At 62.0% G+C, this 23,848-nt stretch overlaps 2 protein-coding genes across 4 annotated transcripts in view; one reads left to right on the top strand and one right to left on the bottom strand.

Moving 5' to 3' along the window:
- The window catches only part of naa38 (N-alpha-acetyltransferase 38, NatC auxiliary subunit), a 27,199-nt gene extending 12,432 nt beyond the window's left edge, over positions 1–14,767 (bottom strand). Inside the window, exon 1 of one of the 3 annotated variants that reach the window (XM_087983036.1) lies at positions 14,678–14,767. The gene's annotated coding sequence lies outside the window, so the exon portion shown is untranslated. Of the gene's footprint in view, positions 1–14,667 lie in introns of all 3 variants that reach the window. The other 2 variants (XM_087983035.1, XM_087983037.1) reach the window with 2 other exon arrangements.
- On the top strand, positions 14,742–23,848 carry cyb5d1 (cytochrome b5 domain containing 1). Its single transcript, XM_043686923.2, has 4 exons — positions 14,742–15,011; positions 15,900–15,976; positions 18,306–18,524; positions 23,468–23,848. Exons 1-4 carry the CDS (start codon positions 14,849–14,851, stop codon positions 23,696–23,698), a joined length of 690 nt encoding a protein of 229 aa, XP_043542858.1. The 5' UTR covers positions 14,742–14,848; the 3' UTR covers positions 23,699–23,848.

The raw sequence follows: 23,848 nt of genomic DNA, 5'->3' as shown, positions 1-23,848 counted from the left end.
CCTCCCCCTCCCCGATATCCCCCGTCACGTCCCGCCCCCCCCCCCCCCCGATATCCCCCGTCACGTTCCCCCTCCCCCCCCCCGATATCCCCCGTCACGGTCCCCCTCCCCACCCCCATATCCCCCGTCACGTTCCCCCTCCCCCCCCCCGATATCCCCCGTCACGTTCCCCCTCCCCCCCCCGATATCCCCCGTCACGTTCCCCCCCCCCGATATCCCCCGTCACGTTCCCCCTCCCCCCCCATATCCCCCGTCACGTTCCCCCTCCCCCCCCGCCCCCCGATATCCCCCGTCATGTTCCCCTTCCCCCGCCCCGATATCCCCCGTCACGTTCCCCCTCCCCCCCCCGATATCCCCCGTCACGTTCCCCCTCCCCCCCCCGATATCCCCCGTCACGTTCCCCCTCCCCCTCCCCGATATCCCGCGTCACGTTCCCCCTCCCCCCCTCCCGATATCCCGCGTCACGTTCCCCCTCCCCCCCCGATATCGCCCATCACGTTCCCCCTCCCCCCCCCCGATATCCCCCGTCATGTTCCCCCTCCCCGCCCCCCGATATCCCCCGTCACGTTCCCCCTCCCCCCCGATATCCCCCGTCATGTTCCCCCTCCCCGCCCCCCGATATCCCCCGTCACGTTCCCCCCCCGATATCCCCCGTCACGTTCCCCCTCCCCCCCGATATCCCCCGTCACGTTCCCCCCCCCGATATCCCCCGTCACGTTCCCCCTCCCCCCCGATATCCCCCGTCACGTTCCCCCCCCGATATCCCCCGTCACGTTCCCCCTCCCCCCCGATATCCCCCGTCACGTTCCCCCTCCCCCCCCCGATATCCCCCGTCACGTTCCCCCTCCCCCCCGTCACGTTCCCCCTCCCCCCCCCGATATCCCCCGTCACGTTCCCCCTCCCCCCCCCCGATATCCCCCGTCACGTTCCCCCTCCCCCCCCCCGATATCCCCCGTCACGTTCCCCCTCCCCCCCCCCCGATATCCCCCGTCACGTTCCCCCTCCCCCCCCCCGATATCCCCCGTCACGTTCCCCCTCCCCCCCCCCGATATCCCCCGTCACGTTCCCCCTCCCCCCCCGATATCCCCCGTCACGTTCCCCCTCCCCCCCCGATATCCCCCGTCACGTTCCCCCTCCCCCCCCCATATCCCCCGTCACGTTCCCCCTCCCCCCCCCCCCATATCCCCCGTCACGTTCCCCCTCTCTCCCCCGAAATCCCCCGTCACGTTCCCCCCCTCCCCCTTATCCCCCGTCACGTTCCCCCTCCCCCCCCCATATCCCCCGTCACGTTCCCCCTCCCCCCCCCACATCCCCCGTCACGTTCCCCCTCCCCCCCCGATATCCCCCGTCACGTTCCCCCTCCCCCCCCGATATCCCCCGTCACGTTCCCCCTCCCCCCCCGATATCCCCCGTCACGTTCCCCCTCCTCCCCCCCGATATCCCCCGTCACGTTCCCCCTCCCCCCACCGATATCCCCCGTCACGTTCCCCCTCCCCCCCTCGATATCCCCCGTCACGTTCCCCCCCCCGATATCCCCCGCCACGTTCCCCCTCCCCCCCCGATATCCCCCGTCACGTTCCCCCTCCCCCCCCGATATCCCCCGTCACGTTCCCCCTCCGCCCCCGATATCCCCCGTCACGTTCCCCCTCCCCCCCCGATATCCGTCACGTTCCCCCTCCCTCCCCCCCCGATATCCCCCGTCACGTTCCCCCTCCCCACCCGATATCCCCCGTCACGTTACCCCTCCCTCCCCCCCCGATATCCCGCGTCACGTTCCCCCTCCCTCCCCCCCCCGATATCCCCCGTCACGTTCCCCCTCCCTCCCCCCCCCGATATCCCCCGTCACGTTCCCCCCCCCTCCCCCCCCCGATATCCCCCGTCACGTTCCCCCTCCCTCCCCCCCCCCCGATATCCCCCGTCACGTTCCCCCTCCCTCACCCCCCCCCGATATCCCCCGTCACGTTCCCCCTCCCTCCCCCCGCCCCCCGATATCCCCGTCACGTTCCCCCTCCCCCCCCCGATATCCCCCGTCACGTTCCCCCTCCCCCCCGATATCCCCCGTCACGTTCCCCCTCCCCCCCCGATACGCCCCGTCACGCTCCCCCTCCCTCCCCCCCCGATATCCCCCGTCACGTTCCCCCTCCCTCCCCCCCACGATATCCCCCGTCACGTTCCCCCTCCCCCCCACGATATCCCCCGTCACGTTCCCCCCCCCCGATATCCCCCGTCACGTTCCCCCTCCCTCCCCCCCCCCCGATATCCCCCGTCACGTTCCCCCCCCCCCCCGCCCGATATCCCACGTCACGTTCCCCCTCCCCTCCCCCGATATCCCCCGTCACGTTCCCCCTCCCTCCGCCCCACGATATCCCCCGTCACGTTCCCCCTCCCTCCCCCCCACGATATCCCCCGTCACGTTCCCCCCCCCCCGATATCCCCCGTCACGTTCCCCCTCCCTCCCCCGCCGATATCCCCCGTCACGTTCCCCCCCCCCCCCCGATATCCCCCGTCACGTTCCCCCTCCCCCCCCCCGATATCCCCCGTCACGTTCCCCCTCCCCCCCCGATATCCCCCGTCACGTTCCCCCTCCCTCCCCCCCCCCCGATATCCCCCGTCACGTTCCCCCCCCCCCCGCCCGATATCCCACGTCACGTTCCCCCTCCCCTCCCCCGATATCCCCCGTCACGTTCCCCCTCCCTCCGCCCCACGATATCCCCCGTCACGTTCCCCCTCCCTCCCCCCCACGATATCCCCCGTCACGTTCCCCCCCCCCCGATATCCCCCGTCACGTTCCCCCTCCCTCCCCCGCCGATATCCCCCGTCACGTTCCCCCCCCCCCCCGATATCCCCCGTCACGTTCCCCCTCCCCCCCCCCGATATCCCCCGTCACGTTCCCCCTCCCCCCCCGATATCCCCCGTCACGTTCCCCCTCCCCCCCCGATATCCCCCGTCACGTTCCCCCTCCCTCCCCCCCCCCGATATCCCCCGTCACGTTCCCCCTCCCTCCCCCCCCCCGATATCCCCCGTCACGTTCCCCCTCCCTCCCCCCCACCGATATCCCCCGTCACGTTCCCCCTCCCTCCCCCCCCCGATATCCCCCGTCACATTCCCCCTCCCTCCCCCCCCCCCGATATCCCCCGTCACGTTCCCCCCCCCGATATCCCCCGTCACGTTCCCCCTCCCCCACCCGATATCCCCCGTCACGTTCCCCCTCCCCCACCCGATATCCCCCGTCACGTTCCCCCTCCCCCCCCGATATCCCCCGTCACGTTCCCCCTCCCTCCCCCCGATATCCCCCGTCACGTTCCCCCTCCCCCCCCGATATGCCCCGTCACGTTCCCCCTCCCTCCCCCCCGATATCCCCCGTCACGTTCCCCCTCCCTCCCCCCCACGATATCCCCCGTCACGTTCCCCCTCCCCCCCACGATATCCCCCGTCACGTTCCCCCCCCGATATCCCCCGTCACGTTCCCCCTCCCTCCCCCCCCGATATCCCCCGTCACGTTCCCCCTCCCCCCCCCCATATCCCACGTCACGTTCCCCCTCCCTCCCCCCGATATCCCCCGTCACGTTCCCCCTCCCCCCCCGATATGCCCCGTCACGTTCCCCCTCCCTCCCCCCCCCGATATCCCCCGTCACGTTCCCCCTCCCTCCCCCCCACGATATCCCCCGTCACGTTCCCCCTCCCCCCTACGATATCCCCCGTCACGTTCCCCCCCCCCACGATATCCCCCGTCACGTTCCCCCTCCCTCCCCCCCCCCGATATCCCCCGTCACGTTCCCCCTCCCCCCCGCCCCCCGATATCCCCCGTCACGTTCCCCCTCCCTCCCCCCCACGATATCCCCCGTCACGTTCCCCCTCCCCCCCCGCGATATCCCCCGTCACGTTCCCCCTCCCTCCCCCCCCCGATATCCCCCGTCACGTTCTCCCCCCCCCCCCCGATATCCCCCGTCACGTTCCCCCTCCCCCCCGATATCCCCCGTCACGTTCCCCCTCCCCCCCGATATCCCCCGTCACGTTCCCCCTCCCCCCCCCGATATCCCCCGTCACGTTCCCCCTCCCCCCCCCGATATCCCCCGTCAAGTTCCCCCTCCCCCCCCCCCGATATCCCCCGTCACGTTTCCCCTCCCTCCCCCGATATCCCCCGTCACGTTCCCCCTCCCCCCCCGATATCCCCCGTCACGTTCCCCCTCCCCCCCCCCGATATCCCCCGTCACGTTCCCCCTCCCTCCCCCCCCCGATATCCCCGTCACGTTCCCCCTCCCTCCCCCCCCCGATATCCCCCGTCACGTTCCCCCTCCCTCCCCCCCCCGATATCCCCCGTCACGTTCCCCCTCCCTCCCCCCCCCGATATCCCCCGTCACGTTCCCCCTCCCTCCCCCCCCCGATATCCCCCGTCACGTTCCCCCTCCCTCCCCCCCCCGATATCCCCCGTCACGTTCCCCCTCCCTCCCCCCCCCTATATCCCCCGTCACGTTCCCCCCCCCGATATCCCCCGTCACGTTCCCCCTCCCCCACCCGATATCCCCCGTCACGTTCCCCCTCCCCCCCCGATATCCCCCGTCACGTTCCCCCTCCCCCCCCGATATCCCCCGTCACGTTCCCCCTCCCTCCCCCCGATATCCCCCGTCACGTTCCCCCTCCCCTCCCCCGATATGCCCCGTCACGTTCCCCCTCCCTCCCCCCCGATATCCCCCGTCACGTTCCCCCTCCCTCCCCCCCACGATATCCCCCGTCACGTTCCCCCTCCCCCCCACGATATCCCCCGTCACGTTCCCCCTCCCCCCCCGATATCCCCCGTCACGTTCCCCCTCCCTCCCCCCGATATCCCCCGTCACGTTCCCCCTCCCCCCCGATATGCCCCGTCACGTTCCCCCTCCCTCCCCCCCGATATCCCCCGTCACGTTCCCCCTCCCTCCCCCCCACGATATCCCCCGTTACGTTCCCCCTCCCCCCCACGATATCCCCCGTCACGTTCCCCCCCCCCGATATCCCCCGTCACGTTACCCCTCCCTCCCCCCCCCCGATATCCCCCGTAACGTTCCCCCTCCCCCCTCCCCGATATCCCACGTCACGTTCCCCCTCCCCCCCCCCCGATATCCCCCGTCACGTTCCCCCTCCCTCCCCCCCACGATATCCCCCGTCACGTTCTCCCCCCCTCCCCCCCACAATATCCCCCGTCACGTTCTCCCCCCCTCCCCCCCACAATATCCCCCGTCACGTTCCGCCCCCCCGATATCCCCCGTCACGTTCCCCCTCCCTCCCCCCCCCGATATCCCCCGTCACGTTCCCCCTCCCCCCCCCCCGATATCCCCCGTCACGTTCCCCCTCCCCCCCGATATCCCCCGTCACGTTCCCCCTCCCCCCCGATATCGCCCGTCACGTTCCCCCTCCCCCCCCCCGAGATCCCCCGTCACGTTCCCCCTCCCCCCCCCCCCGAGATCCCCCGTCACGTTCCCCCTCCCCCCGATATCGCCCGTCACGTTCCCCCTCCCCCCCCCCATATCCCCCGTCACGTTCCCCCTCCCCCCCGATATCGCCCGTCACGTTCCCCCTCCCCCCCACCCGATATCCCCCGTCACGTTCCCCCTCCCCCCGATATCCCCTGTCACGTTCCCCCTCCCCCCCCCCGATATCCCCAGTCACGTTCCCCTTCCCCCCCCGATATCCCCCGTCACGTTCCCCCTCCCTCCCCCCCGATATCCCCCGTCACGTTCCCCCTCCCTCCCCCCCACGATATCCCCCGTTACGTTCCCCCTCCCCCCCACGATATCCCCCGTCACGTTCCCCCCCCCCGATATCCCCCGTCACGTTACCCCTCCCTCCCCCCCCCGATATCCCCCGTAACGTTCCCCCTCCCCCCTCCCCGATATCCCACGTCACGTTCCCCCTCCCCCCCCCCCGATATCCCCCGTCACGTTCCCCCTCCCTCCCCCCCACGATATCCCCCGTCACGTTCTCCCCCCCTCCCCCCCACAATATCCCCCGTCACGTTCTCCCCCCCTCCCCCCCACAATATCCCCCGTCACGTTCCGCCCCCCCGATATCCCCCGTCACGTTCCCCCTCCCTCCCCCCCCCGATATCCCCCGTCACGTTCCCCCTCCCCCCCCCCGATATCCCCCGTCACGTTCCCCCTCCCCCCCGATATCGCCCGTCACGTTCCCCCTCCCCCCCCCCCCGAGATCCCCCGTCACGTTCCCCCTCCCCCCGATATCGCCCGTCACGTTCCCCCTCCCCCCCCCCATATCCCCCGTCACGTTCCCCCTCCCCCCCGATATCGCCCGTCACGTTCCCCCTCCCCCCCACCCGATATCCCCCGTCACGTTCCCCCTCCCCCCGATATCCCCTGTCACGTTCCCCCTCCCCCCCCCCGATATCCCCAGTCACGTTCCCCTTCCCCCCCCGATATCCCCCGTCACGTTCCCCCTCCCCCCGATATCCCCCGTCACGTTCCCCCTCCCCCCCCGATATCCCCCGTCACGTTCCCCCTCCCCCCCCGATATCCCCCGTCACGTTCCCCCTCCCCCCCCGATATCCCCCGTCACGTTCCCCCTCCCCCCCCGATATCCCCCGTCACGTTCCCCCTCCCCCCCCGATATCCCCCGTCACGTTCCCCCTCCCCCCCCGATATCCCCCGTCACGTTCCCCCTCCCCCCCCGATATCCCCCGTCACGTTCCCCCTCCCCCCCCGATATCCCCCGTCACGTTCCCCCTCCCCCCCCGATATCCCCCGTCACGTTCCCCCTCCCCCCCCCGATATCCCCCGTCACGTTCCCCCTCCCCCCCCCGATATCCCCCGTCACGTTCCCCCTCCCCCCCCGATATCCCCCGTCACGTTTCCCCTCCCCCCCCGATATCCCCCGTCACGTTTCCCCTCCCCCCCCGATATCCCCCGTCACGTTTCCCCCCCCCCGTCACGTTCCCCCCCCCCCCGCCCGATATCCCACGTCACGTTCCCCCTCCCCTCCCCCGATATCCCCCGTCACGTTCCCCCTCCCTCCGCCCCACGATATCCCCCGTCACGTTCCCCCTCCCTCCCCCCCACGATATCCCCCGTCACGTTCCCCCCCCCCGATATCCCCCGTCACGTTCCCCCTCCCTCCCCCGCCGATATCCCCCGTCACGTTACCCCCCCCCCCCGATATCCCCCGTCACGTTCCCCCCCCCCCCCGATATCCCCCGTCACGTTCCCCCTCCCCCCCCGATATCCCCCGTCACGTTCCCCCTCCCCCCCCCGATATCCCCCGTCACGTTCCCCCTCCCCCCCCGATATCCCCCGTCACGTTCCCCCTCCCTCCCCCCCCCCGATATCCCCCGTCACGTTCCCCCTCCCTCCCCCCCACCGATATCCCCCGTCACGTTCCCCCTCCCTCCCCCCCCCCGATATCCCCCGTCACATTCCCCCTCCCTCCCCCCCCCCCGATATCCCCCGTCACGTTCCCCCCCCCCGATATCCCCCGTCACGTTCCCCCTCCCCCACCCGATATCCCCCGTCACGTTCCCCCTCCCCCACCCGATATCCCCCGTCACGTTCCCCCTCCCCCCCCGATATCCCCCGTCACGTTCCCCCTCCCTCCCCCCGATATCCCCCGTCACGTTCCCCCTCCCCCCCCGATATGCCCCGTCACGTTCCCCCTCCCTCCCCCCCGATATCCCCCGTCACGTTCCCCCTCCCTCCCCCCCACGATATCCCCCGTCACGTTCCCCCTCCCCCCCACGATATCCCCCGTCACGTTCCCCCCCCGATATCCCCCGTCACGTTCCCCCTCCCTCCCCCCCCGATATCCCCCGTCACGTTCCCCCTCCCCCCCCCCCCCATATCCCACGTCACGTTCCCCCTCCCTCCCCCCGATATCCCCCGTCACGTTTCCCCTCCCCCCCCGATATGCCCCGTCACGTTCCCCCTCCCTCCCCCCCCGATACCCCCCGTCACGTTCCCCCTCCCTCCCCCCCACGACATCCCCCGTCACGTTCCCCCTCCCCCCTACGATATCCCCCGTCACGTTCCCCCCCCCCGATATCCCCCGTCACGTTCCCCCTCCCTCCCCCCCCCGATATCCCCCGTCACGTTCCCCCTCCCCCCCGCCCCCCGATATCCCCCGTCACGTTCCCCCTCCCCCCCGCCCGATATCCCACGTCACGTTCCCCCTCCCCCCCCCGCGATATCCCCCGTCACGTTCCCCCTCCCTCCCCCCCACGATATCCCCCGTCACGTTCCCCCCCCCCCGATATCCCCCGTCACGTTCCCCCTCCCTCCCCCCCCCGATATCCCCCGTCACGTTCTCCCCCCCCCCCCGATATCCCCCGTCACGTTCCCCCTCCCCCCCGATATCCCCCGTCACGTTCCCCCTCCCCCCCCGATATCCCCCGTCACGTTCCCCCTCCCCCCCCCGATATCCCCCGTCAAGTTCCCCCTCCCCCCCCCCCGATATCCCCCGTCACGTTTCCCCTCCCTCCCCCGATATCCCCCGTCACGTTCCCCCTCCCCCCCCGATATCCCCCGTCACGTTCCCCCTCCCCCCCCCCCGATATCCCCCGTCACGTTCCCCCTCCCTCCCCCCCCCGATATCCCCCGTCACGTTCCCCCTCCCTCCCCCCCCCGATATCCCCCGTCACGTTCCCCCTCCCTCCCCCCCCCGATATCCCCCGTCACGTTCCCCCTCCCTCCCCCCCCCTATATCCCCCGTCACGTTCCCCCCCCCGATATCCCCCGTCACGTTCCCCCTCCCCCACCCGATATCCCCCGTCACGTTCCCCCTCCCCCCCCGATATCCCCCGTCACGTTCCCCCTCCCCCCCCGATATCCCCCGTCACGTTCCCCCTCCCTCCCCCCGATATCCCCCGTCACGTTCCCCCTCCCCTCCCCCGATATGCCCCGTCACGTTCCCCCTCCCTCCCCCCCGATATCCCCCGTCACGTTCCCCCTCCCTCCCCCCCACGATATCCCCCGTCACGTTCCCCCTCCCCCCCACGATATCCCCCGTCACGTTCCCCCTCCCCCCCCGATATCCCCCGTCACGTTCCCCCTCCCTCCCCCCGATATCCCCCGTCACGTTCCCCCTCCCCCCCCGATATGCCCCGTCACGTTCCCCCTCCCTCCCCCCCGATATCCCCCGTCACGTTCCCCCTCCCTCCCCCCCACGATATCCCCCGTTACGTTCCCCCTCCCCCCCACGATATCCCCCGTCACGTTCCCCCCCCCCGATATCCCCCGTCACGTTACCCCTCCCTCCCCCCCCCGATATCCCCCGTAACGTTCCCCCTCCCCGATATCCCACGTCACGTTCCCCCTCCCCCCCCCCGATATCCCCCGTCACGTTCCCCCTCCCTCCCCCCCACGATATCCCCCGTCACGTTCTCCCCCCCTCCCCCCCACAATATCCCCCGTCACGTTCTCCCCCCCTCCCCCCCACAATATCCCCCGTCACGTTCCGCCCCCCCGATATCCCCCGTCACGTTCCCCCTCCCTCCCCCCCCCGATATCCCCCGTCACGTTCCCCCTCCCCCCCCCCGATATCCCCCGTCACGTTCCCCCTCCCCCCCGATATCGCCCGTCACGTTCCCCCTCCCCCCCCCGAGATCCCCCGTCACGTTCCCCCTCCCCCCCCCCCCGAGATCCCCCGTCACGTTCCCCCTCCCCCCGATATCGCCCGTCACGTTCCCCCTCCCCCCCCCCCATATCCCCCGTCACGTTCCCCCTCCCCCCCGATATCGCCCGTCACGTTCCCCCTCCCCCCCACCCGATATCCCCCGTCACGTTCCCCCTCCCCCCGATATCCCCTGTCACGTTCCCCCTCCCCCCCCCGATATCCCCCGTCACGTTCCCCTTCCCCCCCCGATATCCCCCGTCACGTTCCCCCTCCCCCCCGATATCCCCCGTCACGTTCCCCCTCCCCCCCCGATATCCCCCGTCACGTTCCCCCTCCCCCCCCGATATCCCCCGTCACGTTCCCCCTCCCCCCCCGATATCCCCCGTCACGTTCCCCCTCCCCCCCCCCATATCCCCCGTCACGTTCCCCCTCCCCCCCGATATCGCCCGTCACGTTCCCCCTCCCCCCCCCCCCCGATATCCCCCGTCACGTTCCCCCTCCCCCCCCCCCCGATATCCCCCGTCACGTTCCCCCTCCCCCCCGATATCGCCCGTCACGTTCCCCCTCCCCCCCGATATCGCCCGTCACGTTCCCCCTCCCCCCCCCATATCCCCCGTCACGTTCCCCCTCCCCCCCCATATCCCCCGTCACGTTCCCCCTCCCCCCCGATATCGCCCGTCACGTTCCCCCTCCCCCCCCCCCCCGATATCCCCCGTCACGTTCCCCCTCCCCCCCCCCCCGATATCCCCCGTCACGTTCCCCCTCCCCCCCGATATCGCCCGTCACGTTCCCCCTCCCCCCCGATATCGCCCGTCACGTTCCCCCTCCCCCCCCCATATCCCCCGTCACGTTCCCCCTCCCCCCCCATATCCCCCGTCACGTTCCCCCTCCCCCCCGATATCGCCCGTCACGTTCCCCCTCCCCCCCCCCGATATCGCCCGTCACGTTCCCCCGCCCCCCCCCGATATCCCCCGTCACGTTCCCCCTCCCCCCGATATCGCCCGTCACGTTCCCCCTCCCCCCCCCCCCGATATCCCCCGTCACGTTCCCCCTCCCCCCCCCCCCGATATCCCCCGTCACGTTCCCCCTCCCCCCCGATATCGCCCGTCACGTTCCCCCTCCCCCCCGATATCGCCCGTCACGTTCCCCCTCCCCCCCCCATATCCCCCGTCACGTTCCCCCTCCCCCCCCATATCCCCCGTCACGTTCCCCCTCCCCCCCCATATCCCCCGTCACGTTCCCCCTCCCCCCCGATATCGCCCGTCACGTTCCCCCTCCCCCCCCCCGATATCGCCCGTCACGTTCCCCCCCCCCCCGATATCCCCCGTCACGTTCCCCCTCCCCCCCCCCGATATCCCCCGTCACGTTCCCCCTCACCCCCCCGATATCCCCCGTCACGTTCCCCCTCCCCCCCGATATCGCCCGTCACGTTCCCCCTCCCCCCCGATATCGCCCGTCACGTTCCCCCTCCCCCCCCCATATCCCCCGTCACGTTCCCCCTCCCCCCCCCATATCCCCCGTCACGTTCCCCCTCCCCCCCGATATCGCCCGTCACGTTCCCCCTCCCCCCCCCCGATATCGCCCGTCACGTTCCCCCGCCCCCCCCCGATATCCCCCGTCACGTTCCCCCTCCCCCCGATATCGCCCGTCACGTTCCCCCTCCCCCCCCCCCCGATATCCCCCGTCACGTTCCCCCTCCCCCCCCCCCCGATATCCCCCGTCACGTTCCCCCTCCCCCCCGATATCGCCCGTCACGTTCCCCCTCCCCCCCGATATCGCCCGTCACGTTCCCCCTCCCCCCCCCATATCCCCCGTCACGTTCCCCCTCCCCCCCCATATCCCCCGTCACGTTCCCCCTCCCCCCCCATATCCCCCGTCACGTTCCCCCTCCCCCCCGATATCGCCCGTCACGTTCCCCCTCCCCCCCCCCGATATCGCCCGTCACGTTCCCCCCCCCCCCGATATCCCCCGTCACGTTCCCCCTCCCCCCCCCCGATATCCCCCGTCACGTTCCCCCTCACCCCCCCGATATCCCCCGTCACGTTCCCCCTCCCCCCCGATATCCCCCGTCACGTTCCCCCTCCCCCCCCCGATATCCCCCGTCACGTTCCCCCTCCCCCCCCCCCGATATCCCCCGTCACGTTCCCCCTCCCACCCCCCGATATCCCCCGTCACGTTCCCCCTCCCCCCCCCCCGATATCCCCCGTCACGTTCCCCCTCCCCCCCGATATCGCCCGTCACGTTCCCCCTCCCCCCCCCATATCCCCCGTCACGTTCCCCCTCCCCCCCATATCCCCCGTCACGTTCCCCCTCCCCCCCCATATCCCCCGTCACGTTCCCCCTCCCCCCCCCATATCCCCCGTCACGTTCCCCCTCCCCCCCCCATATCCCCCGTCACGTTCCCCCGCCCCCCCCCCGATATCCCCCGTCACGCTCCCCCTCCCCCCGATATCGCCCGTCACGTTCCCCCTCCCCCCCGATATCCCCCGTCACGTTCCCCCTCCCCCCCCCATATCCCCCGTCACGTTCCCCCTCCCCCCCCGATATCCCCCGTCACGTTCCCCCTCCCCCCCCACTGTCCTCCCCCTCCCCCCCCACTGTCCTCCCCCTCCCCCCCCACTGTCCTCCCCCTCCCCCCCCCCCACTGTCCTCCCCCTCCCCCTCCCCCCCCCACTGTCCTCCCCCTCCCCCCCCCCCCCCACTGTCCTCCCCCTCCCCCCCCCCCACTGTCCTCCCCCTCCCCCCCCCCCCACTGTCCTCCCCCTCCCCCTCCCCCCCCCCCCCCCACTGTCCTCCCCCTCCCCCCCCCCCACTGTCCTCCCCCTCCCCCCCCCCCCCCCACTGTCCTCCCCCTCCCCCCCCCCCCCACTGTCCTCCCCCTCCCCCTCCCCCTCCCCCCCCCCCTCCCCCCCCCCCTGTCCTCCCCCTCCCCCTCCCCCCTGTCCTCCCCCTCCCCCTCCCCCCTGTCCTCCCCCTCCCCCTCCCCCCTGTCCTCCCCCTCCCCCCCCCATATCCCCCGTCACGTTCCCCCTCCCCCCCCATATCCCCCGTCACGTTCCCCCTCCCCCCCGATATCGCCCGTCACGTTCCCCCTCCCCCCCCCCGATATCGCCCGTCACGTTCCCCCGCCCCCCCCCGATATCCCCCGTCACGTTCCCCCTCCCCCCGATATCGCCCGTCACGTTCCCCCTCCCCCCGATATCCCCCGTCACGTTCCCCCTCCCCCCCCCCCCGATATCCCCCGTCACGTTCCCCCTCCCCCCCGATATCGCCCGTCACGTTCCCCCTCCCCCCCGATATCGCCCGTCACGTTCCCCCTCCCCCCCCCATATCCCCCGTCACGTTCCCCCTCCCCCCCCATATCCCCCGTCACGTTCCCCCTCCCCCCCCATATCCCCCGTCACGTTCCCCCTCCCCCCCGATATCGCCCGTCACGTTCCCCCTCCCCCCCCCCGATATCGCCCGTCACGTTCCCCCCCCCCCCGATATCCCCCGTCACGTTCCCCCTCCCCCCCCCCGATATCCCCCGTCACGTTCCCCCTCACCCCCCCGATATCCCCCGTCACGTTCCCCCTCCCCCCCGATATCCCCCGTCACGTTCCCCCTCCCCCCCCCGATATCCCCCGTCACGTTCCCCCTCCCCCCCCCCCGATATCCCCCGTCACGTTCCCCCTCCCCCCCCCCCGATATCCCCCGTCACGTTCCCCCTCCCCCCCCCCCGATATCCCCCGTCACGTTCCCCCTCCCCCCCGATATCCCCCGTCACGTTCCCCCTCCCCCCCCCATATCCCCCGTCACGTTCCCCCTCCCCCCCATATCCCCCGTCACGTTCCCCCTCCCCCCCCATATCCCCCGTCACGTTCCCCCTCCCCCCCCCATATCCCCCGTCACGTTCCCCCTCCCCCCCCCATATCCCCCGTCACGTTCCCCCGCCCCCCCCCCGATATCCCCCGTCACGCTCCCCCTCCCCCCGATATCGCCCGTCACGTTCCCCCTCCCCCCCGATATCCCCCGTCACGTTCCCCCTCCCCCCCCCATATCCCCCGTCACGTTCCCCCTCCCCCCCCGATATCCCCCGTCACGTTCCCCCTCCCCCCCCACTGTCCTCCCCCTCCCCCCCCACTGTCCTCCCCCTCCCCCCCCACTGTCCTCCCCCTCCCCCCCCCCACTGTCCTCCCCCTCCCCCCCCCACTGTCCTCCCCCTCCCCCCCCCCCCCACTGTCCTCCCCCTCCCCCCCCACTGTCCTCCCCCTCCCCCCCCACTGTCCTCCCCCTCCCCCCCCCCACTGTCCTCCCCCTCCCCCCCCCACTGTCCTCCCCCTCCCCCCCCCCCCCACTGTCCTCCCCCTCCCCCCCCCCCCCACTGTCCTCCCCCTCCCCCCCCCCACTGTCCTCCCCCTCCCCCTCCCCCTCCCCCCCCCCCCCACTGTCCTCCCCCTCCCCCCCCCCCACTGTCCTCCCCCTCCCCCCCCCCCCCCACTGTCCTCCCCCTCCCCCTCCCCCCCACTGTCCTCCCCCTCCCCCTCCCCCTCCCCCCCCCCTCCCCCCCCCCCCTGTCCTCCCCCTCCCCCTCCCCCCTGTCCTCCCCCTCCCCCTCCCCCCTGTCCTCCCCCTCCCCCTCCCCCCTGTCCTCCCCCTCCCCCCCCCCCACTGTCCTCCCCCTCCTCCCCCCCCCACTGTCCTCCCCCCCCTCCCCCACTGTCCTCCCCCTCCTCCCCCCCCCACTGTCCTCCCCCCCCTCCCCCACTGTCCTCCCCCCCTCCCCCCCCACTGTCCTCCCCCCCCTCCCCCCCCACTGTCCTCCCCCCCCTCCCCCCCCACTGTCCTCCCCCCCCTCCCCCCCCACTGTCCTCCCCCCCCTCCCCCCCCACTGTCCTCCCCCCCCACTGTCCTCCCCCCCCCTCCCCCCCCACTGTCCTCCCCCTCCCCCCACTGTCCTCCCCCCCCACTGTCCTCCCCCTCCCCCCACTGTCCTCCCCCTCCCCCCACTGTCCTCCCCCTCCCCCACTGTCCTCCCCTCCGCCCGGTGCCTGCGAGTGTCCCGCCGCCATTTTGTGAGCCTGATAAAACCAAACAGACCGTCCGTTACCCGGCCACAACCGGAGCCGCCGATCCCGGCGGTGGGAGACTCACCTCCGAGAAGCCCGTGAGAGGGAGCGGGGGCTGCAAGGTCCGCGGGGCTCGCCTCCGCACTGCTTCCTGGGAGATGTAGTTCCGAGCACCGGAAGGTGTACACAGCCACTTCCGGCTCCCTGTCACCATGGCAATGGAGGAGGCAGCACAAGGGAAGCAGTCAGTGACCATGCTGCACTCCCGCTACTACAGCAGTCGGGAAGTGGCTGTCCATAACACCATGGATGATTTATGGGTCTCCTACCTGGGAAAAGTCTATGACCTGACTCCTCTGGCTGAACAGTTTAAAGGTGAAGAGCTGTCGTCACTCAGCCCAACACAACAACAACAACAACAACTTGAGCCTTAGAGCAAAAGATTTCTGGAGTAATTTGTTCCAACAGCTTGGACCTTTCCATGTGGTGAAGGGAACGACTTTCAGACGAGCTCTGGTTGAAGAATCATCTGGACTCGAGATGTTAGTTTGCCCTCTGTGCAGGGGGATGCTGGCTGACCCACTGTGTTCTCCAGCAACAGTACCTGCAGTAACTTGCTCCTGAGTTACCAAAACTATGTGGTTCCACGTCCGACCTGCACAGGGAAAGATTACAGATTTAAAAACAATTAGTGAGACTTTTAAAATCTGGACCGGCAGGCACTTTGGGTTCGTGAGTGGTGGGGAAATGGGATTGGGCTCATCTTGGAAAGATCCTGTGACCGCTATTTCAAAGCAGAGCTGTGAAGAGGGGAGAGCTGGGGTTCTCCACAGAGATCTGTGGCAAACATTTATTCTCTAGCCAACATTGGTAACAGATAGTTATTTGACCTTTATCACATTCCTGTTTGTGGGATCTTCTTGTGCACGAACGAGATGATGTGTTTCTAGCATAGCAGCAACAATGTACTGTAAAGTATCTTGTTGATTGTAAATTACTTTGTTCTGTCTAGGGGCTTTATGACTCTAGTGGTCACGAATGGGGCTATGTCAATGCAAGTCTTCTTTTAGTGACGACAGCCACATTTTTGTATCTTTCGTTACTGTTGGCTCTGGTTTAGCTTGGCTCTTCGGGGTTCAGAAACCAGGGCATGGAATACATTTCGTTTCCACGTGAAGACAACCTTTGGAAGATGTAGCTGGCAGACAGTATTTTTGTGGTTGTATCCTGGCTGTGCTGATTTTGTATTCTCTTCCCATTCAGGTGACATTCTACTGAAACCCATTTTAGAAGCAGCTGGTCAAGATATCAGCCATTGGTTCGATGAGAAGCGTAAAGATGTAAGTATGGAATCTCGGTTGGCAGGGCAGATGAAACTGAGGACAAAGAGGATTAACCAAAGCATTGAAGCTATTCACTATATCACCGGGGACCACAGTAGCCAACACTGCCTGACCCATGTTTAAACTGGTGTTTCACCCACTTGGGGAAGTACACTGATTCTTAAGATCCACTACTGGGTTGTCACAGAACTCAATGATTTAATCAAAGCAGGCAAGTTCCCTGGTTTAACTCTCTGATGGAATCAGTTTAACAGAAAATGTTGACCAGGTTCCTGTATTTAAGAGGTACTTTATGAAACATTGGTAAGGCTAGAGTATTGTTTGCCATTCTGGAATTTGCTTTATAGGAGGAATATGATAGTACTGGAGAAGCGAAGAGGAGATTTACCAGGATGTTGCCAGGGCTGGAAAGTCTCAATCATGAAGAGAGATTGGACAGACTGGGACTGTTTCCTTTTGAGCAGAGGAGATTGAGAGAGGCTATGACTGAGATGTATAAAATTTTGAGGGTCATAGATAGGGTAGTCAGGAAGAAACTTTTCCCCTTGATGGGGGGATCAATGAGCAGGGGCATAGATTTAAGGCAATGGATGGGGAGGAGATGTCAGGAGAAAGATTTTCACCCAGAGGATGGTAGGAAACTGGAGCTCACTGCCTTTAAGAGTGCTAGAGACAGAAATACGCTGAAGAAGTATTTAGATGTGCACTTGTTGAGTTTGAACATTTTGAGTTGTTGTGAGCTTTGTGCACTCCCTCTGACATTCCTGACTAAGCCTCTCAGTGTATTAGGTGCCTTCCCAACTGAACCTGCCCCATTTGGTTGGTTGCAATGCCAGGTTTTCTGTGAGGAAAGGTGGCAGTAGAGGAGTTGTATAACCTCCTTGAGGACCTTCCTAAAGCATTTCTGCTGCCCCATGGTTCTGAGTAATGATTTGCAGAGTCAGCTGTCAAGGATATGAATGGCATATCCCACTCAAGAGAGCTGGTTTAGAATGATTAATGCATCATTGAGCTGCTGGGTTTCCAGTGTTGCCACGGGTTTTGAAGAATCTTGTGAAGACTGTGCTGGTGCTTCTCCTGTCTTGTGACAGGAGTTTGCAAGTATCTGAAGCATATGGGAGCCTGGAGATCATTGCTGCCCAGTAAACCTTGACCTTAGTCTGGGTTTGAGATTTTGGACTTGAGATCCTCTTCTCCTCAGTCAGCTGAGGGCTGAATTGGCGTTTTGGAGGCCATGAGGAATTTTCTCATCTGCCTTCAATACAAGGAAGTTGTGATAAAAACCTGTGTGGAACACAACATCATTCTCAACCAAATTGCAATTCTGGGAGCTGCACTTTAGGAAGACTTTAATGAGAAAGTGCAAAAATGGTTCTAGGGATTAGATTAGATTCCTTACAGTGTGGAAACAGGCCCTTCAGCCCAACCAGTCCACACCAACCCTCTGAAGAGTAACCCACCCAGACGCACTACCCTCCAACTAATGGACCTATCGCTATGGGCAATTTAGCATGGCCAATTCACCTGGCCTGCGGGAGGAAACCAGAGCACCCGGAGGAAACCCACGCAGACACGGGGAGAATGTGCCAACTCCACACAGTCAGTCGCCTGAGGCTGGAATCGAACCTGCAACCCTGGTGCTGTGAGGCAGCAGTGCTAACCACTGAGCCACCGAGCCGCCCTCAGGATGAGGAACCTCAGTGATGAAAGGAGATTGGATAAATATGGAGAAGAAAAGGCTGATTGAAGATTTAATCAAGCAGACAGAAAAAATCTGTTCTCATTGAAGAAAGGATCAATAACCAGACGGTACAAGTTTCAAGTGATTGGCAAAAGAAGCAAGTGTGACAAGAGGAACACATTCTCCACACAGTGAGTGGTTAGGATTTAGATGTGCTGCCTGACTGTGGTCGAGACATGTACAATTGAGTTTTTTGAAAGAGTTTTGAAACATTATCTGAAAAGGCAAAATTTGGACTGCTTTGGGGAAATGATAAGGGAGGGGGACTAGGAGGATTGCTTGAAAAGAGGGTCAGCATAGTACAACAGGCTGAATGGCCCTCTGCTATCCCTCTTCTGTAATTCAATAAATCTCTGTGACCTGACCTCCATGACAGAAATAAGTGTGTTACCCACTAACCAACAGGGGTAGACCTGGACCAGGAGCAGTCAAGGGTTCTGGGATGGGAAAAGCTTACTCTGTATCAAATTGTCAGCTGGAGAGGAGTGGTGTGGGTACATCTGAAGAAGCCACAAAATTGCAAGCAGCTTTGTGTGCACTATAAGAGTGGAGCAGTGAACAGCAATCTCTTCATTCCCAACATAGATACGCATCAAGATTGACCAGCTCACCAATTGCCAGAAGTACCACACTCCTCGTGGCCGCTTTGCTCACATTCCACCCCTCATGCCGATGAGTGATTGGTGTAATGCCTTTGGAACACCATGGTGGAAAGATCCAAAGTACGAGGTTGGATATTTAACTGAAAAAACAAGAGACATCCGCATTATCAACACGCTAACAGGCCAAGAACAGGTGATCGAGGTATGCAGCTTCAATTAATCAGTAATTGCTGGAAAAACTCAGCAGGTCTGGCAGATTAACTCTGTTTTCTCTCCACAGATGCTGCCTGTGATGTGGTGCACTCCTTCATCTCAATCAAATCCCTTCCTGTTTTTCTTTCTGATTTGCAACATCTGCACTTCTTCAGAAACAAAAACAGAAATTGTTGGAAAAACCCAGCAGGTCTGGCAGCATTAACTCTGCTTTCTGTTCACACAGCTTGCAAAATGTCCAGACTACAGAGGAGGAAGTGCTGGATGTCTTGAAACGGTCAAAGGTGGATAAATCCCCAGGACCTGATCAGGTGTACCCGAGAACTCTGTGGGAAGCTAGAGAAGTGATTGCTGGGCCTCTTGCTGAGATATTTTTATCATCGATATTCACAGGTGAGGTGCCAGAAGACTGGAGGTTGGCTAACGTGGTGCCACTGTTTAAGAAGGGCGGTAAAGACAAGCCAGGGAACTATAGACCCGGTGAGCCTGACCTCGGTGGTGGGCAAGTTGTTGGAGGGAATCCTGAGGGACAGGATGTATGTGTATTTGGAAAGGCAAGGATTGATTCGGGATAGTCAACATGGCTTTGTGCGTGGGAAATCATGTCTCACAAACTTGATTGAGTTTTTTGAAGAAGTAACAAAGAAGATTGATGAGGGCAGAGCGGTAGATGTGATCTATATGGACTTCAGTAAGGCGTTCGACAAGGTTCCCCATGGGAGACTGATTAGCAAGGTTAGATCTCATGGAATACAGGGAGAACTAGCCATTTGGATACAGAACTGGCTCAAAGGTCGAAGACAGAGGGTGGTGGTGGAGGGTTGTTTTTCAAACTGGAGTCCTGTGACCAGTGGAGTGCCACAAGGATCGGTGCTGGGCCCTCTACTTTTTGTCACTTACATAAATGATTTGGATGTGAGCATAAGAGGTTTAGTTAGTAAGTTTGCAGATGACACCAAAATTGAAGGTGTAGTGGACAGCGAAGAGGGTTACCTCAGATTACAACAGGATCTTGAGCAGATGGGCCAATGGGCTGAGAAGTGGCAGATGGTGTTTAATTCCGATAAATGCGAGGTGCTGCATTTTGGGAAAGCAAATCTTAGCAGGACTTATACACTTAATGGTAAGATCCTAGGGAGTGTTGCTGAACAAAGAGACCTTGGAGTGCAGGTTCATAGTTCCTTGAAAGTGGAATCGCAGATAGATAGGATAGTGAAGAAGGCATTTGGTATGCTTTCCTTTATTGGTCAGGGTATTGAGTACAGGAGTTGGGAGGTCATGTTGCGGCTGTACTGGACATTGGTTAGGCCACTGTTGGAATATTGCGTGCAATTCTGGTCTCCTTCCTATTGGAAAGATGTTGTGAAACTTGAAAGGGTTCAGAAAAGATTTACAAGGCAGCGTAGACAGGTTGGACTGAAGAGTCTGTTTTCATGCTGTACATCTCTATGACTCTATGACATGTTGCCAGAACTGCTGAGTTTTTCCAGCAATTTCTGTTTTTGTTTCTGATTTGCAACATCTGCACTCCTTTGTTTTTTTTTAAATTAACCATTGTTTGTTTTGAGTTAGGAAGGGATTTGATTGAGATGGAGGTGGGCATTACATCACAGGGTTTGCCTTCAGGAAAGCTGGAGTCACTAATGCGTTCTGACAATTGATCAATATTTCAAACCATCTATTTTTAGGCAACACACAGAACAATGTGGAGTCTTTCATCCAAACACTCAGCTGTTATAAAACACTCCAGGAACATGACTGATTGCAGAGTGAGTGACTGAGAGACACCAGTCATTGTACACATATCTCTCTAAGGGAGATGGAACTGAGAGACACCAGTCAGTGCATGTATATCTTGATTAGGGAGAGGAGACTGAGAGACACTAGTCAGTGTGCAGATTTGTCCCAGTAAGAAAGAGATTGAGACTGTTAAGTAACACAGAGAAGGAAGATTTGCTGACCCTGTTAGTGTGAGCATGCCAAATGATAGAGGTAAACAATCTGGCGCTGGACAATGAGCTGGTGGGTTGTAGTGGTGGTGGTGGTAATTGGGGGCGGAGGTGGGAAGAGAGAGGGAGAACCTGAAGAGTAGTAATAGGCTGCAGAAGGGGACAAAGGAGGATACTCTTGACAGCAAACATATCAAACTTGGTCAAATAGAAATGGCAAAACAATGGGTTGAAGGGGACAGCTCATTATCAGAATGGCTCATGAACTGAATGATTTGTAACATATAATGTCAGAGGACTGAGGAGGAAATTAAAAAAGCATCCTTTCTCTGGCAGCAATAACTTAGGACCTGGATCTACTTCAATATCTTTTTTCTAAATTAGTGATTCTTTCATAATGTCAGCCCTTGCCACTGAGTTAGGCAATACAGTGGTATACAGTAAGGAGGGAGTTGTTCTGGGAGTCCTTAAAAATTGACTAAAAACTCCATGATATCAGGTCAAAAATGGGCAAGAAAACTTGCTGCTGACTGCCACATGTTATCCTCCCTCAGCAGATGAACTAGTGCTGTTCCGTGTTGAACACCACCTGGAGGAAGCACTGAGGATGGGAAGAGGGCAGAATGTACTCTGGGTGGGGGATTTCAATACCCACCACCGAGAGTGGATTGGCAGCATCATTGCTGAATGAGTTGATCTGGTCCAAAAGGACATTACTGCTGGACTGGGTTTGTGACGGTGGTGAAGGAACCAACAAGAGGGAAAAACATACTTGACATCACCATCACCAATACACATTTATGTATACAATGATATATTTGTCAATGACAGCACCAGTAAGAGTGCCAACTGCACAGTCTATGTCTTCACATTGAGAGTACCTTCAGTTGCATTGTATGGCACTATTACTGTGCTAAAAGGGACAGGCTTCAAACAGATTAGATTAGATTAGATTAGATTACTTACAGTGTGGAAACAGGCCCTTCGGCCCAACAAGTCCACACCGCCCCGCCGAAGCGCAACCCACCCATACCCCTACATTTACCCCTTACCTAACACTACGGGCAATTTAGCATGGCCAATTCACCTGACCTGCACATTTTTGGACTTTTTAAACTAGCATCTAGATCTAGCAACTCAATCCAGGCATCACTGTAGGCCATCAACAGTGACAGAATTGTACTTCAATACGATCTGCAACTTCATAGCCCAACATATTCCCCACTCTACCAAGCCAGGGGATCAACCCTGGTTCAATGAGAGTGCAGGAGAGCGTATACCTAAAAATGAGGTGTCAATCCTGTGAAGCTATAAAACAGGACCACTTGCATGCCAAGTAGCATTGGCAAAAAGTGATAAACTATGTGGCTCCATAATCAATGAGTCAGATTGAACCCCTGCAGTCCGGCTACGTCCAGCTGGAATAGTGGTAGCCAATTAAGCAATTCACTGGAAAAGGAGGTGGCACAAACATCCTCATCCTCATTGATGGGAAGCCCAGAACATCAATGCAATGATCTTCCATCCATCAGAGGTGGAGATGTTTGCTGATGATTGCACAATGTTCAGTACCATTTGTGATTCCTCAGATACTGGAGCAGTCCATGATCAATGTGACAAGATCTGGACAGTATTCGGGCTTGCACTGACTGGTAGCACATACCATTCACACCACACAAGTGCCAGGTAATGACCATTTCCCACGAGGACACCATTACTTCCTTACATTCAGTAGTATTACCATCAGTGAATCCTTCATTCTCAACATCCTGGGGTTACCAATGACCAGAAACTCAACTGGATGAGCCACCCAACACTTAGGAAGCTTGACACCATCAAGGACAAAACAGTCTGCTTGATTGGCACCACACCCACAACCATTTATTCTCTGTATCATTGATGCACAGTAGCAGCAGTGTGTAGCATTTACAAGATGCACGGCAATAATTCTCCCAAGATCCCTGGATAACAGGGCGGTACGGTGGCTCAGTGGTTAGCACTGCTGCCTCACAGAGCCAGAAACCCGAGTTCAATTCCCGCCTCAGGCAATTGTCTGTGTGGAGTTTGCACATTCTACCAGTGTCTGGTTAGGTGAATTGGCCATGCTAAATTGCCTGTAGTGTTAGGTGAAGGGGTAAATGTAGGGGAATGGGTCTGGGTGGGTTGGTCTTCGAAGGGCTGGTGGGACTTGTTGGGCCGAAGGGCCTATTTCCACACTGTAAGTAATCTAAACAGCTTCCAAACCCACAATCATTTCCAACCAGAAGGACAAAGGTAGCGGATACTTAGGAACAACACCATCTGCAAGTTTCCCTCCAAGCCACTCATCATCCTGACTTGGAACTATATTGTCATCCTTTCATGTTGCTGGGTCGTAGTCTTACATTGCCCTCCCTAACAGCATTGTGGGTCAACCTACAGCATATGAAATACAGTGGTTCAAGAAGGCGGTTCACCATTGCCTTCTCAACTAATAGTGAGGGGTGGTCAAGAAATGCTAGTAAAGCCAACAACACCCACATCCCGTGAATGAATAAGCAAAAGATTCTCGAATCAAGGCTCGTTTCTGGACTTGAGTCCAAAAAGCAATGCCGACATTCCAGTCCAACACCGAGGGAGTTGAGGTGCTGTCACTCAGGTGAGTCATTAAACCGAGCTTAATGATCCACTGGGGTGGATGCGAAAGATCCCACAGCCACCAAATGGAAGACGAGCACCGTGGGTGGGTGTCTTTTACCCAACGTCTGGGGTGTCACATTGCCCTCTCAGTGAACATTGCAAAAATATACTGTTTGGCTTTTAGTGCAGGATACTGATGTGTACAAATTGGTTGCTGTGGTTCGTAGATTGCAACAGTGACCACATTTCACCAAAATAAAACACCTGCACTGTAGCTGAGCAATGAAAATGTGTCATATTTTTGTTTTCTTCAATGTGTGTTTTCCTCTCTCTTCATCCAACCCCTCAAACACGGGCTAACCAGGTGTGCAGTGAGGAGACGGTGAATGACATTCTTGAGAGGTACCTAGAGTATAATGCACATGCAGCCAGCTACACATGGAAATATGATGGGGTTCCTCTGAAGATGGACAAGACGCTAGAGGAAAATGGGATTGTGGATGAGGATGAAATATTCTACGAGCTGCAGATGGAACCAGATAACTATCGCCAGTCCATTCTGCTCTATTTCAATGACGATCTAACAGTGCTGTAGAGAGACCTTTGACCTCACCAAAGAGAAAGCCTGCAGCATCTCCACCAAATACTGACTGTCACCCATGACCCTGCTACCTGTAATCAGAATGTTATCAAATTTCACAATAAAATTAGCTTTTATTAAATGACTTTGATTAAATTAGCAAGT

This window comes from Chiloscyllium plagiosum, unplaced genomic scaffold (genome assembly GCF_037043375.1).
Source record: "Chiloscyllium plagiosum isolate Xiang-an unplaced genomic scaffold, Cpla_swu_hap1 HiC_scaffold_44, whole genome shotgun sequence".
Taxonomy (NCBI): domain Eukaryota; kingdom Metazoa; phylum Chordata; class Chondrichthyes; order Orectolobiformes; family Hemiscylliidae; genus Chiloscyllium; species Chiloscyllium plagiosum.
The sequence above is the reverse complement of the archived record's forward strand: the minus strand, read 5'-3'. Positions and strand labels throughout refer to the sequence as shown.

What these genes read in the sequence shown, in the direction of transcription:
- cyb5d1 (XM_043686923.2), top strand. Translation starts at nt 14,849, where the DNA reads ATGGCAATGGAGGAGGCAGCACAAGGGAAGCAGTCAGTGACCATGCTG. An exon ending in TCGATGAGAAGCGTAAAGAT is followed by an intron (nt 15,977 to 18,305) that starts GTAAGTATGGAA and finishes TTCCCAACATAG; the next exon opens with ATACGCATCAAGATTGACCA. An exon ending in GCCAAGAACAGGTGATCGAG is followed by an intron (nt 18,525 to 23,467) that starts GTATGCAGCTTC and finishes CGGGCTAACCAG; the next exon opens with GTGTGCAGTGAGGAGACGGT.